Here is a 17,700-nt window from a genome sequence, read left to right as displayed (position 1 = left end):
TAGATACGTTTCTACTAACTGTGCGTATATGTGTGTGAGCGTGTGTGTTTGATGAGCCGTTTCACTTGACTTGTCTGGCCTAAAACAGGCACTTCGTATTTGACATAAAAACTTTACCCACCGCATGTATTACAACTGCACCTATGCATTCAACGACAGCACGTGACCAAAAATCAACAATGCTGCATATTACGATGGGAAACTGTATTACATGACAACTGTATTGACGAGGCAAATACGACGCAGGGTTGTTTTATATCCTTCATAACGACACATTTTATTAGCATTGTGAAAGACACGAGTTCATATTCAGGTTAACATAACAGAGCACAAGGTCATACCGGGCAACAGGTCATGAGGTTGAGGCGCTTGATGAAGAACAATATTTTATGACCGTCAATCTCACCACAGTTTTCTGTGCACTCCCTACAAAACGAAGCGGGATCTTCAAAAGGGAACAAAAATGTAAAATAACAACATGTTAGATCTACTAAGACTTCAGCCAGGACGTTACACATTTGCACAGAACTCTGACTGGTCCATCCCCTCCAACCCCCCCCCCCCCCCCCCCAACTAAATCACAAATACACACACACAAAGTATGCATACTTATCGCATGAAAGAATCAGTCATGGTGAACTTAACATAGCACAGCAAAGTCAATTCTGTGCTGTAATGATGCGAATTGGTTCTGTTACCATACAGAAAACATTTCTGACGATATCATCTTTTAGTTACAAAGGACTATAGTGAGGCTTTGTTGACCTGTACTTCCCCCTCCATCATGACAATAGGCTGGCTGTAAAGGCTTGTACGGGGCTTGCAAATCAGTCTGCAGAAGGCACATGATTATAGTAGATTTAAAGGGGACCTCCATATGACTTTCAGACTTTTGCATTTAAACATCCATGAATCAGTTGTACTGGATACAGAGTTTGAGAATTTATAGTGATTGGGATGAGGAATAAGGATGTTAGATTAGAAATTCATAAAAAATCACAATGCACAAGGATGATGACACAGCAACTTCACATAAGAATACATGATTGGGTGCTCAAGGAAGTAGAATAAAATAAGAAAATATCCATGAATCCTACATGGTAAACTTGTTAAGCAAGTGGTATTGTACTGGAATTACACTGCTACACTATTGCAATACAGTATGTGAGCCTCCAATGTCATCATCCTTGTTCAGTGTGTTACAGTGTATGTTTTGGGTTTTCAGAGTATTGGTGTATCTGCTCAAGGACCACCATAAATTCCATACATCTGTACGTACACTATCGATTTATGTACTATATGTCAAGTTATATAAATTGTATGGAATGCCCCCTTAATACAGCACAATGCATGCAGTTTTCAGGCAAAAGCAGGCCCAGAAGGCGGTTGCACAAAGAGAAAAAATCGTGTGTACACATAACTAGAGTACACCATTTGAATGAGTTGATGATCCATGAAATACTCAATATCACTGGGATCTTTGTAGGGCGACCCGATCTAGTTCTTTTCTAAACGTTACAAGTTTGAGTGTACATGCACTTCTTTCATCTGCTTGCGTAAAACACCAACACAGTCAAATTACTGATGAAATGCCCATGGTTTTGTGTCGCAAAAGTTCCAAGCTCAAAACGTCTAATACAGCGCTACTACCCCAAAAAAATGACAGGCAACTGTCACTGTTAATATCATTATCCAAGGAAAAGTGATGCCATTATGTACTACAGTATACACAGGCTTTCTGAACTTCAGTCATAAAATTTGTGGTCATACTCCATTCATATCAGGGTAATGGTTACCGATGGCTCTGTGATTAATAGAAGACAGCGTCTACCTTTGCCTAATTGTTTGTGTCCCTCAAGGTATTTTTGTAGTGTACCAAGATTTTATGGAGGTAGAAGACTATTGTTTGACATTGTAGATAAAACAAATATATAGATACAGTATCTAAATCTTGTACATGTACATGACTGGTGTGTGATGAAAGGTCAAACTTTTTGTCTTGAAGTGACTGCAAAACATATAATATTCACGACGTTTGATACCGGGAGCTTAATTCTGCAGCATATTCACTTCAAATTCGGTATGTATTTGTATTAAACTTTTCAAGTCCTTGCTTTATACGTCAGCACCCAACATGTTACTTTGGCATACATACATGTACTGCATGGATTCTTTTTCAATCGGATCGCTACAGTCAGGAACTGGCCAGGAAATGATTCTAATTTTCTGCTCTGACTTAAAACACTCTTAGGACTGCTGCCCTGGAAGTGGAGTCAATACTCTTTATGTTTTCCATACATTTTTCTATTGTTACCAGTGGTGAATGGAGGGCTAAGAAAGAGTCAGCTCACACTCAACACCTGATTCCATTATGATGGAGAGTTACGCTGTAAGGGAGAGCTGACTAACAGTCAACACCAGATTTCATATGATGGGAGAGTCAAGAAAGAGTCGACTCACACTCAACACCAGATTCCATATGATGGGGGAGTTAAGAAAGAGTCGACTCACACCCACTACCGGATTCCACAAGATGGAAGAGTTAAGAGAGAGTTGACTAACACTCAACACCACATTTCATATGAGAGGAGAGTTAGAAAAGAGTCCGCTCACACTCAACACCAGATTCCACATGATGGGAGAGTTAAGAAAGAGTCGACTAACACTCAACACCCGATTCCATATGATGGGATAATTAAGAAAGAGTCGGCTCATTTTCAGCACCAGATTGCATATGAGAGGAGAGTTAGAAAAGAGTCTGCTCACACTCAACAACAGATTCCACATGATGCGAGAGTTAAGAAAGAGTCGACTCATGCTTAACACTGAACTCCATATGAGAGGAGAGTTGAGAAAGAGTCTGCTCACACTCAACACCGGATTCCACATGATGGGAGAGTTAAAGAGTCGGCTCACACTCAAAACTGGATTCCATACAACAGGAGAGTTAAGAGAGAGTTGACTAACACTCAACACAAGATTCCATATGAGAGGAGAGTTAGAAAAGAGTCCGCTCACACTCAACACTGGATTCCACATGATGAGAGAGATGATAAAGAGTCAGCTCACACTTACCACCAGCTTCCATAATATGAGAAAATCTATAAAAGCGACAATGACAGACGGTCTCTGGACAGTCTGAAGGTATGAATGACGATCCCTTGATCTCCAAAAGTGCCTGAGACTTACTAGCTCAGTGTTATATTGGTATTCAGCCTCGAACAGGGCTCTCTGATGGAGAAGGACAAATGAAGTAGATCATGAATCCCAGATATGTGTATGCATTTAAACTATACACAAACTCTCACTCGCCCAACTTATGTACTTGACAACACATGATATCAACATAAAACAAATGTACATAATTAAAAAAGCCTGGGCATTCAATAACACAGTGTCTGGGCACACAAACCAATTAAAAGTATAAATCACTGATATTTGAAGATAAAACTACCGGCAGTATAAATAGCATGAAAATATCAACATCCCATCTACTTTATCAATACAAATATTGAAGGTCTTAAATATACATACACTTATGCATATACACAAATGTAATGATATCTTACAAAAATCACATCATTCAAAAAGGTACACTCAATGCTCAAAAATATACAAACATTCCAAAGATTATCATTGTGCAATAGTTAGAAATAAAAATATTCAATTAAATATAAGATTAGATGTTCATGCACAAACAAATCACCAGAAGGTAATACAATGTATTGCTCTCATTGAATATCAGTCCACTACCTAAACGAATATCTGTAATCACACCTGCACTTATAACTGCCAAGATGCATTGTTATACTGAAAGTACTCTCATTACAATTTCTGCTCGTTTCCTTGCATACTTAAACTTCATGACACAATTAAACACTGCAATGTGCAATAAGTGTGTTAACACACTGAAGTCAGTCATTCACCTGCAGATGAACCATGTTGTGGATTTGAGCATGAAGGGTGCTTCAAATTTTTCAAATCATTTTATACCTTACTCAGGAAAAATGGAATAGTGGGTGGTTGGTAACTACCGAAGAGATTGTATCCTAATAAAGGACTTGCTCGGCAATAAGGGCTTGCAGATAAAACCAGGGCCATTTGAAGAGTGGTGTGTACGCACAAAAGAGGTCATAGTATGCATGCAAGGCACAGCTGGCTGGATATGCAAAATCAGTTCAATTTGAAGGAAAATCAATATTTGTCCATATGCCCCAATATTTAATTACAGAGATACATTATACCAACATGTTCAATGTGTTTTGATGAAAAAAAAAAAACAAACCACAAAAACTTTGTCCCAAGAGCAAAATATGAAGCTCAAAGTGAAGCCAATGACTGCTAATCATACAAAATCCAGGACTCAACATTAGCAGTTGCTCGGTGGCCCAGGGCCACTAAAACTTGATGTTTGGTCACCAAATTTCCAAAAAAGCTATTTTTTGGTGATCTGATTGGGCAATGAAGATTCAAAATGGTTTGTCACCAGGAAAAAAAAAAATTAGTGCACAAAACACAAAGTTTTACTTGTCACATTTTCCTTTTGTGAAAGTTTGCTATTCTAACTCATAAGAAATTTCTATAACCATTGCATATGGCAGCACTCTGACTTTTTTTAATCATCCCCAATTAATAATACACTCTGTCCTGTTTCCTTTTCATATGATTTCACATGCATTTATACTATAACACACTATTCCACATGCACGTAATGTTCTTGTCCATATTTTATTCTTTCTTCAAATGATAAGACCACATTTTCGATAAGAGATTATTTGAAGTATCTCCCCTCTATCTCCGTGTAGCTAAAGGATGGAGGATCCTTAGTTGACTTCAGAAGCGTCGTAACAAGGCTGCAAACTAATCCATTATTTCTACAATTCTGACCTGTCCCTGTCAGACCAGGAGATACTGAGTACCCTTATTTTTTCATTCCTTGATTGGTCAAAACATACACTTACTGTTTTTGTTTTTTTTTTAATCCTGCCTGTGAATTCCATCTCCCCTCAAAACTGGGTGAGTATATAGGGGATTGGAATTATTCAGCCTACGGTTTTCTTTGATTGTGCTACATGAATAAATGATCAAACATCAATGACATCACTTGTCTGCTGCCCTCATTGTTATCTGTCCTACCCATGACAGGAAAACCAAAGGACAGCAATGAGCATTGCACAGTTGTGTACAGTGATGTTCAGAGATCCCCTATTTACACTTGACCAAATGTCTTCACACATATTCAAAGCTGTATGAGACACTACAAGTATCATTCTATCACTGTAGATGATCATCAAACCAGCGATGAGATGGCCCTTTGCTAAAATCAGGATGAGGATATGTGTGAAATATAAGCCAGTTCACAATTAGCAGTAGTCTGCCATGTCCTCTGTACCACATACTTTCTAAGACATGATTTAATGCTCTAATTAGAAAAGCAGCTGAAAACAGCCAAGCAGAAAGAAGTAGTTTTACATGTATGTGCTGCATGAAAGGCTTTTGTTAACTTGGTTGAAGTGACAGATTTTACATTGACCTATATATCCCGACATGCACCTTGATCATACACAAATATTTATTTTACTTTTCATGAAGACCAATCCAGGTTTTCAAATACCTCAGTTACCTGTCAATTTCACTGAAGGTCTGCATCAACTTTTATCAGCACATGATCAGATTGGGACTATGGACTGGCTTATTCATAATATCTGTATCCTAGCATCGTTATCCACTAAGTAAAAATATTTCCCAACATGTCAAGTGAATTACTATTCCATCAGCAATTTTCCTCACCAATCAAGTATTATAGAATGGGTAGCGAGAATCCTGCGATCTGATTGGTCGAGAGCTATGTGTTGATATTTACGGGCAGCACGCTACGTACGCTGAGTCACAGTGGTAAACATGTTATCGCGCACTTGTAGCAAGAGTACGCATACTTGTAACAAAGGTTTGCGCACTAAGCAAGCGTTCGCGCACTCAGGTTGGCCATGCGTCCAGTAAATACTGATGCATGGCTGGCCGTGCGTCCAGTAAAAACTGATGCATGCTCGTTAACGGCAAGCCAAAAGGAAATGCATCCAGTAATTTTGTCATCGGGTAACACGATAGAAAAATGGGTTTTTGACAAGAAAATTACCCATTCTATAAATCAGATGACGCACATGTCTTTTCGTGCGTCAGTCGGAATATAGTGTGCATGCGGTAACTATGGAATTTTAATAGCCTAAACCCACTCGGCTTCGCCTCGTGGGTTAAGCATTCCATAGTTACCTTATGCACACAATTCCGACTGACGCCACTCAGACCTGTGCGTCATTTGTATAATGATTCTAACAGAAATCAGTGAAATTTCATGAGAATGTCAATAAGATAGTCAACAGCATTCAGTGAATGGTAAGAAACCAAAATTGTCAAGGACAGATGACAGATACCATCACCAAGCTTAAGGCACAAGAAGCATCGATAACTTTCTTTCTTTTTTTTTTTTAAAGAAAAAACTGTCAAGGAACTCAATCATTAGTGACAAATGCCTTAACGTCCATTCATAATAAGTTATTGTTTCAGAAGAAAAAAGACCCAAAGTGTGAGTTTCCTCATCTGCTTCCACCATTCCCAGCTTCAGGGGGGAAATTAAGCTCAAGGAATTTATTTACCTCTTGGCTGGACACCTGTACATGGTCACCAATGAAAACATAAACATTAGTCAAATGTTTCTAAATGCTGTGTGCTTCAAGCTTTACAAATGTTCACTATACCATGGTGCACGTCAAAGAGTACTGTATCAACCTACTCTGCAAAATTCTGAACTGATAAACGGATACTACGCACATCTAAAAAAAGGACACTACGCTGGGACTCATTGGCTATAAAAGTGCAGGTGAATACTTTGCAGCGAACAGTCATATTACTGCAGTATATGTTTCACCGTCTCTTGACTTCATAGTACTGGCCTGCGACTGAGTTTGAATTCTGTAATTCCACCCACTGCAATTGAGAAAATCAAGTCGGTGCATCCACTACTCGTGAGGTGGAGACTCGCCCGTCCTCTCGTATGTTTTATAGTAACCTGAAAAGAGCAGTGAGAGAGTGAAATATTGAAAGTGGTCCAGATCCACATCTTATCTTGCAAATTCACCATCATTCTCAACACAACAATACAAAGAAGAAGAACATTATCCATCAACATTATAGCTGACATTACCACGTACAGAGAAATGTCATTACGATGAGGACTTAAAAACCATGATAATAACCATGTTTTCGTCATGTATCTCATATGTAAGGGTGCCAAAGCAAAAACATAGAAAGAGTTGGGACTATCAAAATAACCTCATTGTAAGGGTTTTGTTTGTTTTTTGAGTTACACCCAACCTTTTTTTTAAATATGTTTCTACTGTACAACCATCTAATGCTGTCCATTTACCAATGTGATTTGCATTAACTGTTTGCTTTATATGGGAACCTCATGGATTGCAAATGATTAACAAATTGCCTCTCACCAACGTAAATTAACACCAGTTATTCAGTGTTTTAGAAGGAGACATGATTAAAATCATGGGCATATGTTCATTATCATTAATGTGCAGTTCCTGCTGCAATAGGGATCAGAACATCACCAGAGACTCCAACTCCAAGCACCTTCTGATCTGGAGATTCTCCCGCCTGAAACCCCTAGCAAACGGGAGACTCCAACTTGATGTGCACGAAGCGCTAAGTTCCTTGCTGCCGGGGTCCAACTCTAGGGTCCTAGATGTTATCTCGTGCTATCTAAGGCTTATTTTACAACATACGATGACACAGAGTAAGAAATCATTTCAAGCGGGAGAAATTAAATCTCAAGCGGGAGAGCAGGAGATTTTGCAAAAATGGGCTTTCGGCGGGAGATCTCCTGTTGAAAGCGGGAGAGTTGGAGTCTCTGCATCACTGGCTATTGAGCAGAGCTCAGAAGTCTATTGGATAGGAAGCCCGTCTAATGCTCAGGAGGTCATTGGTTCGTGTCCTACCAGAGTATGTACATGTATGTACATGATTTTCTTATCAAGGCTACTGCTAAAACACTGAATAATTGATGCTTATTTACACTGATGAAGGGCAATTTGTCAATATCAGTTAATATCCAAAATCAAATTCAAATTTCTAATTTAACTATATTGCAATGAAAAATAACTAAACATAAGAATCATTAATGAGACCACATGGATTGGATTTAAAGTCTATCGGAACTTCAGAATCTGGTAGGTAAAAAGTTCAGATGCCTTGACAGTGTTACGGAGAAAACGATAATATCGTTCTCATTGAGTGAGGGCAAGACGAAGTTAACTTCCACCTGCAGCTACAGTATATCAATACCAGCCACTGAAATAGTCAGGACTCATTGTGAGCATACAGAGTAGATTAGAAAATACTTTTCTTTGGCTAACAAACAATGGCAATCACATGGTAACCCTGAGCCAATCCCTGACGAAACCAAACATAATTCACAGAAAGAAAAATAAAATAAAACAGTATTTACAAGAGCTTACTACAGGGAAACATTTACTGACATACCCTGCAGTACCTGTGTCAGAAATCATGCATTTTTTTCTTGTTTCAGCTGACTTACCATATGGATAGTATTTCAGCCTGGCCTCCACTTCATCCAAATTTTTCAGAATCCTGATGGACTGTAATAGATAAGGAAATTTTATTCAATTACTCTTGAACTATATACAGAAGATGCTATCAAAGTTGAATATGTACTGTGAATGCTGTTTTACACCTGACAATTCTTAGTTTTCATAAGTGATGTAGAACATTAGATTTGATTCTAACTCTCAATCATATTAGAAATAGACTACAACGTATACATCTTTCATTGCAACCTACATATCTTTCATTTTCCTTTCTTTTTTTTCAGATCAATATACGATTATCAACTGACTACTGGTGGAAAACACAGTTTGTGCACATAATGTTTTGATGGAAGATTCTGATCCATGAAGTCTGAGCCACTTCAGAACTGTTTTACTGTGCATCACTGATACTGTTGGTGCCTTCAAAATCTACCTACACCCTGTAGCAGTCAGGGGTAAGCTACACGGAGTGATGCATAACATTTCAATTTACATAAATTTATGAAATGGAAATGTGACAGGTAACAAGTTACTTTAAATATATGGCGTGACAACAGACACGTTTATCACATTGTTGTCCAATCTTAAGTTATCCATGGCCACACTTGTCTGCATGGGCAGTCAATATTTTGTCCATTTTTTATGCCTATTCCATCAAGCCGTGGGGGAGTTGCTGCAGAAATTATGATCTTTTCATCGCTACAGCACCTCTGAATTTCACTACACATCCTTCACTGGAAAAAAAGATTTGCATGGAATTAGCTAATGGAATTAGCTTGGAAATGCATGCTATAGCAAAACCAGCGCCTCCTGGATGGGTTAACTTGGCGATAAAGAGGCTTTTGACAATTCCGCAATCAAAACAAATTGATAATATGTGACCGTGCATCACAAAATGAACAAAAAGTCGCACCCTTTGATTTTGCGTGAGGACTCAAAAAAGGTGAAATGGGTCAACTAAGTCAATATTGAGCTTTTCATATTTTCTGAAAGAGCTTTCCTTCTTCTACATTATTCTTATGTTTGGGATCACAAAATGAATGGGAAAGTGCATTTACAGCTCTTTTTTGTTGAGTAGTGAGATCAGGTATGTCTTACAGGCCCCTTTTCATTTCTTGATAACCCTTTGCACATTCTCCACTTTCAAGTCTGATAACTTTTGAAGGGATGCGGCTACTGCTTTGAAAGTTGGCATCAATCATGGACAGACTGTGGTAATAGAGTATGCTTAATTTCAACATAATCTGATAATCCCTTCATTGTTGTTGCCCCAGTGGTTTACATCCTGTTTTTTGTCCCATTCATTGCACAGCTAGCATGATTTGGTAAAGATTAAGCACTTGAATAGAGAGATAGACCCTGTACTTCAGAGCTTCTTTTCTCAGTTCACACTTTTCCAGACTGTATGCTTTCTTTCCAATATTTAGATAGGTTAAGAGAGTCCATTTCAATTGAGCTATACATCATTTTAATGCTTAAAGTCTGCTATTTCAGAATTTGCCCTTAACTAAAAATCCATGTCTGACGACTTTTTGTTTGTTTTGTGATGCAGGATCACATATGATCAACAAAGGGATAACAGGAAAGGTAATCTTTATTCTTGTATTCTCTACTTTGTGAATCACTAGCACAGAAAAGTAAAAATCATAACAGAAAGCTACAGCTGCATCAAAATCACAGAAATTTGGTTCCTTGGACTTGATCTGGGCTAAAAATCTGCTCACCTCATCATAAGTGATGCTCGAAAAGTTGATCCCGTTGATGCTAAGAATGAGATCTCCAGGTTTCATTCCGACCCGGTACGCCACAGATTCTGGTATCACCTGCGGGACGAGAGCAACAATGGAAGTCAACACTCTGGAAGGCACTACTCCAAAACAAAGAAAAGAGAGTCATGAAAAGGGCATACTGGTAAGTGAATTTCAATTTTAATGATAAGAATGGTTATTGTTGATGTCTTGACATTAACAAATCAAAGTGATGTTAACCATCAATCAACTTGTATTTACAACAAAAACAAAATGAAAACAATGAAACACGAGATGGAGGGGGGGGGGGGGGGGAAGAGGGGGTCTTGCACTCACCTGGGTATTGCAAGTTCACCTAACATGCACTCTTGCATACTACTGTAGAAGGGGATATTTTTGTGTGAGTAATTTTTCACGCTCGGCCAGGTAAGATTAATTTCTTGTGTTTTTAATTCTGATGATTCAAGACAATAATTAGTGGTAAGTACAGCAAGAATAAATATTTGCATGACTCTATTTTTGTGCTACTTTCTGGTCGCACAACCGCGCAAAACTTCTGTCAAAGCAAGAATTTCCACTTTTGCAGTATATAGAAAACTTTGGGAGGCAGCTTTGAGGGCCTCCAGGGGTAATGCACCTATTTGTTAATTTGGTGACAAATGACCATTAGATCATGATAACAGCAAAATACCACCATGAGACATAATAGCATCAGTAGCATAAATTTTGTTGCAGTCTTGGTGCACCCTCAGAGGAACATGGTACATACCCCACACACATAGATTCCACATCCATATTCCGCACCTCCTCTTATGCTGAAACCAAGCTGAAAATAGAAAAGCAGAGTACCAGGTATAACAAGATTAGGAATACACAATATCTCTTTTCAATATTTATGGAAGACTGCGTTAATGCAGACTGACATGCTGATACAATCAACATTACAAATTATCCAGTCTGGCTGAATAAGGCTTCTGTCGTTGCATGACTAAACGTAACACAACTTTTCTCATTCTCTTAGAGTCTATTGCTCTACTACACCTGTAAATCAGAAATTTGATGGATTTAGTATGAACTAATTAACCTGTTGAGGATGGGCTGACTTTGCTACAACACGCATTTCCCATACACACTCACCCAAGTATTCTTGGGATTTGTCTTCAATGGGTTATTGCGGGTAAATGCACCAAAACAAAAAGAAATATGCCTCACAGAACATGAAAATATCAATCCTATCATATCCATAGTGCCTCATTATGGAGCTATGAATTCCATTTTCCATTAAACTGTACCATAGAAGGAAAAATCAAGTCAGCATATCTCCCTCCGGCAGAACTGGACATGACATGGATTTTGGTCTTGATATACACAGCCAACCACTTCCTGGGATAACACATTTCACAAGAAGAAGAAGAAGTTTGGAAATAGACTGATGTTCTAAATAATGGGACTTTCAAAGTGGAGTAAGGGTTTGTTCTCTTCTTTGTTTTCATTCTGTAGGTGTAAATTGGAAATATGTAAGGAAGAAATCTTCTGTCGCTGAACAAGCCACACATCACCACCATGTGTTGGGCTCATCCGTTTCGGAGGGTTGGCCTCTACAGTTGTTGAAGCATATGGTGCATATACTGAGTACAGTGGAAATTGTGGAGAACAGCATGTACATATTAGCACTGTACCATCTCGATATAAATGCACTTCATCTTCAGTGATTACCAATGTATGAACAGAAACATCGACTTGCTTCAGCAACTCCAGGTCCATATTACACCCTCTCTCTCTCTAAATCTCTCGCTCTTGCTTTGTCATTCTCTCTTGGATGGACTCTCACCTGTTCATTGTGTTTTGATCTCCTGAACTTGACTGATCGAAGCAGGAACTTTGAGAGATTGTTATCATAGTCAGGGTGGCCTACTCTCTGCAAAGAAACATAACAATTTCATGGAGTATTCATAACTGTGTCTTATCAGTGTGAGGGCATTCATTGGAGAATACTGGGTAATGTAGTGTAAACAAGAAATATTTTGCAGTGCAGAGATTTGTGCACATTTCACGCTCCATTCTCAACTATGAAATCGTGAACAATCAAAATTCACAGAAGTTGACCAGTTGCAAGGAATAAATCAAACAAAATTGCCCACTTTGCAGTAGCTGAATTATTCTACGATAGATGCATAAATTGTTCAGTTTTGCCTTTTTGTATCATCAGAAACAGTGTTCCCAATGCCCCTCAAATGCCCATGGATGCATTTGCTGTGATAGAGAAACACTTTAGGGTCATTAAACCCACTTGTGAACTGTTGTTGATCTTATTATTGTTATATGCTTGCTGCTGGTGTTGTTGTTGTTATATTTATGATTGCTATTGTTGTGGGAAAAAATACATACATGGGGCTCTATTGAAAAATGATTCGCTCCAGACAATATCGAGATCAGATCCAGCAATATCATTTACTGTCAACTTGCCAGGGGCCAGTAGGCACTTGCATAGCACCATAAGATATGTTACCCAGGGGCTGAGGCCCTGGCCCTGTTGCCCATTCGGACACGGTAGGGAAGTATAGATCTTCTTTTTCTTTTATACGTGTACATCGCTTCTCAATGTGCTTGTTCATTTGCATGATTTAGAAACATAATTCCACTGGAGCAAAAAATGATAATAAAGAATGTTTAATACCTCTTTTGGGGGAATCCACGGTGGTGGTGGCTTATATGGTGGCGGTTGGCTCACAGGGGTGACCCTGACTTCATTGGTAGAGTCCAAACGAAAAGTTTCCGAGCTCATATTGGCTGCTAAATCAAAGCATGCATAAGAAACAAGCAGCTTAAAATCATAGCATAAATTCCAGAAAACTGATAGATATTAATTTTTGTTTTGGTCAAGCTTTTATTTTTCTTCCTTTTTCATATAAACAATATACAAATTAATTCATGACGAAATAACACAAATTTCATTATAACAACATTTAAATTCCACATTGTCAATATCAGGAATGAAAAAGAAAGAATTTTGTAAATAAAAAACAAACACTGCAGCCTAAAGCCTAAATGCAACCTAAAAATTATTGCAATCTACAACTCCTAGAGCACACACACACACACACACACACACACACACACAAATACATACCCAAACAAGTAAGAGCATGAAGAAACCAAACTCTGTAACAAGTGATACTTTGTATAATATTTACAAGCTGACTTCCCCAATTTAATCAGCTTGCAACTTGGAAAGACTTCTCTCGTATGTTCCTCCCCCCCCCCCCCAACTAATTTTGCCATACTAACCTACACTACCCTGTGGATATGTACAGTGCACTCCCGTTACAACGAACACGGTTATAACGAAATTTCGTTATAACAAAGTAAATCTTCTGGTCCCAAAATTATCACCATTAAAGTCTATGGTACAAAATTCGCTTATAACGAACACGGTTATAGCGAAATTTCCGTTATAACGAAGTCTTTTCCGAGCGCCACAGACAAAGAAAAACAAAAGAAATGTGCTCCGTTATAACGAAATGCGAATTGCTTTCGAAAATACGTAGCGGAACAAGCATTTATAGCGTCTCTGCATGGGTGAACGCTTCACACCACTGTGTGTTCGCTCCTTGTGTCACACACAGTTTCTGAGGGGAACTTGCGTTTATTATTGTAATACACTTATCCTATCACATTTCACATAGCTTTGCAGTGTATGATGAGTATTCCGCAAACATAATATACGTGGTTCCTTGTTTTCGTTATATATTGTATTTGTTCGGTTATAACGAAACTTCGTTATAACGAAAGAAAACTGCCGGTCCCGAGCATTTCGTTATAACGGGAGTGCACTGTACATGGATGCGAGGATGCCCAGATGAACACACATTTGGCTAGTGGTATGTTGAATTGGGGTACGTTATTCAATGTAGAGGGGGTTTAAGGAAGTCTTGCTCAGGATTGTCTTCATGTTTGACGATCAAACAATATCCTTCATCACTCAGTTCCTACTAGCTGGAGATGATTTTCAACTATTTTTGTAACATGAAATTCAGGCAATTACTGCACTGATATTACAAAGTGGTTATTATCTGTGAAATAAGAAGCAAAACACAACTTAAAGGGAAAAAAAATTCCCCTTAGCAACAGCAGAAAAAGATGCAGAAAATCACAATGTATTTAAGCCTACATCCATGTCCTTGTTACTACAGGTACACATTTGTGACCGGCGACAACGGTTTCAGGCAAAAGTCGGGAATTTTGAAAATTCATTTTTTCACTGAATCACATTGCCCATTTCCTAAGCTTTGCATTGATATAAAACACTTGTATTCTTCGGCACCATAAGTGGGCATAGCAAGAGAAATAAAATGCACTTTTTAAGTTGTTAGCCTGACAAAATTGCGAGAAAACAGGCTTTGAAGATTCACCTCTTTCTCAAAGACTATGTCCGAGCGTCGATGCGAGGGGAGAATCACCCATCCGTACGATGGTGCCAATCGATGTTAAGCTCCGCCTCTAGCAACCACATCGCCTTCTGATTGGCTCACTGAGAGAGTCAAATTTCCCGGGCACCTTCCTCGGAGCTCAGCGCATGGAGCCGAAAAACAATGCATTTCGCTCGGGTTTGTTTACAGTGCGTCTTTCAAGATGGCGAATACGATAATTGCACGTACGGCGTACATGTGTGTGGTGCACGCATTACGCAATGGCATCCACACGCCATGACCGTGTGCATGTAACAGGAGCGGTGGCGAATCCACACATTTACAAATCACGTTTTCATTGTGGTTGATTTGTCTATATCATTGGCAACCCTTTTGAAGGCAGAAAATTGCTTGCGCTGGCAAGGGTCACACTTCCTGTTTGTGTTGTTTTTACAAGACACGCATATGTTGCTTTGTTCGGTGGTGCTAATTAAATCAAAACAAACAAACAAACAAACTCGACTCGTTAGTTTGGTGCGATCTTGACGTGTAGTATTTGAATATAATTAGTCACATGTGACCGCTCCTTTCCTCTCATCTACTCCAGTACCTTCATGCTGTCATAATTTCTACTACTTGTACAAGTAGACAAGTTTGAGAATATCTAGTTTTCTTTTCACACGGTTATGTCATGCTACATGATTTTTGTTTCACTTCCGTTGTAGAACATTGCAATAGAATAGTTTGGATAGAAGAGCACGCACTACAGAGCGAGCGTATATAAACCACTATAGCAAGAACAATGGAGCATGTAATCGTGCACGCGAGGACAAAGCATTCCCCAAACGCTGCAACTGGTGTCTCGAAAGCCGAATTATGTAAATGTATGCGACGCACCAGCCAATCGCATGCGCCTGAAACCGTTGTCGCGGGTCACATTTTGGCTTGACAAAGAAATTTAGAGAGAGACAGGATAAAACATAAAAAGAAATGTTGATCAAACAGAAATGTGGCATCACAGTAAATGTACAATGCTGTAAAGCCTGTTGCCCATGATTCCACTGCTCGTGCCAAGAACTGACACCTAGACCTAGATTTCGCGCAATAACTTTGTTACTATTAGGCTGATAAGAAATGCACAGATGCAGATAAAGTATGTGCATATACCTGGTACTTACCGATCACCAACCTAATAACTAAGGATATACCTGTGAGATTTATATTGAGGTTACTTTAAAGAGACCTACTTGCAGAAACAATCTAGCGCCCAAGATTCGACTGCCTGAGCCCACCGTGTGGTTTATCTCAGCATGTGAAATTAAAAAGGCCAAAAAACAAGACTTTAATTATCTAAAAACCATCTCTAAAAAGTCCATGTGTTTCAGTGCGCTAATGATTTGCAATTTATATTATAACGTCTACCTAGACCTCTAGAGCTGTAGACCACCCTATGTCGATTTGGTGAATTTTGCTAAAACACCAAAATGTTAGTGAAAAATGCTTTGTGCACATGCACTTACTACTAACTAGAGTTGTCTAGATCTAAAATACAGCAGGCTCTAGACTAGGTCTATCTAGTCTAACCGTATTAAAGCTAACACGAGTGTTCTTATTTTACTGGCTAAAACATACAATGTACAACAGTCAATAAACTTTATATCTAATGTCATGATCTATTTATTTCCCATCTATTTAAACCTAAATTCTACAAAGCAGAATATCGCCTTATCTTATGCCCTTAGCTTACTGCTTAGACCCAAGTTTAGGCTTAAATTTACATTTATCACGTGACACTAGTCTACAGTAGCAGTAGCAGTTAAATATGAGTTTATGGCTTAGCCCTTGCCTTTACTACTTTGGCTATACTACAATGAATAAGGCCTAACCTAGGGCCTATGTGGCTATAGATAGCTTTTCGGCAAGAGTAAAATCTCGCACCGATAATCTAGGGCCGTAAAGAGCATGATTGCCAGCTTTTCTAGTGAAAAGAGAATGAGCTTTTGGTGACTAACGTCAAACTATGTTAGTGGGACTAACACTGAGTCTGAGTCAGTTGGTATCACAACATTACTAGATCAAAATTCACTTTATCTATAAAAAAAAACAGAAATCGCCGTAACATACCAACGATAGTGACGGCATGAACAATAAGTGACGAACACGCAACCAATTTTTCATCAGAAACAATACTAAAGCAGGTTTGCAGTGTCCTTTGCGTTCCCCATTACTCACCATTTACCTGCCTTCTCCCATAACTGCGACAGCCGCCACACGCAGTGTGGCGGCTGCGCCGTGCTCCCATAAAAGATCTTCATGTTGAACAAACGGGTGCCTTTGCGGCGCTATATTTCCTTAATTTTTCAACAGAAACTACTAGGAATACTTACATGGGTCGATAAAACCTAAATGACTATCATCGGCGACTGTTTGATGCATTTCATTGCTTGTGATGCACAAAATGATGTCTTATAAGCAGCTCACCGATGTTCACAAAATTCACAATCACTTGCACAAGCGCACAGAATACTTAGGAACTAACATAAGCGAAATTGCGGGGAAGCCGCCAGGACCGCGCCTGGCGGCGCGGTCTCCGGGGCTACCTTCTCCCAGAGCTCCACCCCGCGTTGCTGTACAGTAGTGCAGGCTGGCGCTACTTGCTAGATAGGCATTAGCAAAGATCCTACACTACTGTAACAGTGCGTAGAATCTTTGGCGCAAACGCTGATCCTACACTACACGTGTAGGACCTTTGCTACTAGTATACAAATATAAGTACTACACCGGCTGATCCAAAGCGGTTTTGATGGGTATGAGGGGTGTGTGTGTGTGTGTGTGTTGTGTGTGTGTGGGGGTGGGGGGGGGGGGGGGGGGGGGTGGGGGGGGGGGGGGTAAATACTGCATTTTTTAGTACAATGTCCCACTTGATGGCAC

At 39.2% G+C, this 17,700-nt stretch overlaps 1 protein-coding gene across 1 annotated transcript; it reads right to left on the bottom strand.

The window, feature by feature from the left end:
• Positions 1 to 6,829: 6,829 nt before the first annotated feature.
• Positions 6,830 to 13,145, bottom strand: LOC139710914 (PDZ domain-containing protein 11-like). Its single transcript, XM_071622834.1, has 6 exons — positions 13,038 to 13,145; positions 12,192 to 12,278; positions 11,130 to 11,186; positions 10,337 to 10,435; positions 8,603 to 8,663; positions 6,830 to 7,066 (listed from the first exon to the last, which is right to left on the bottom strand). Exons 1-6 carry the CDS (start codon positions 13,143 to 13,145, stop codon positions 7,017 to 7,019), a joined length of 462 nt encoding a protein of 153 aa, XP_071478935.1. The 3' UTR covers positions 6,830 to 7,016.
• Positions 13,146 to 17,700: the final 4,555 nt, after the last annotated feature.

Source organism: Diadema antillarum, unplaced genomic scaffold, assembly GCF_040938485.1.
Source record: "Diadema antillarum isolate AM-2024a unplaced genomic scaffold, OU_Dant_1.0 seq00001587_RagTag, whole genome shotgun sequence".
Classification (NCBI taxonomy): Eukaryota; Metazoa; Echinodermata; class Echinoidea; order Diadematoida; family Diadematidae; genus Diadema; species Diadema antillarum.
The sequence above is the reverse complement of the archived record's forward strand: the minus strand, read 5'-3'. Positions and strand labels throughout refer to the sequence as shown.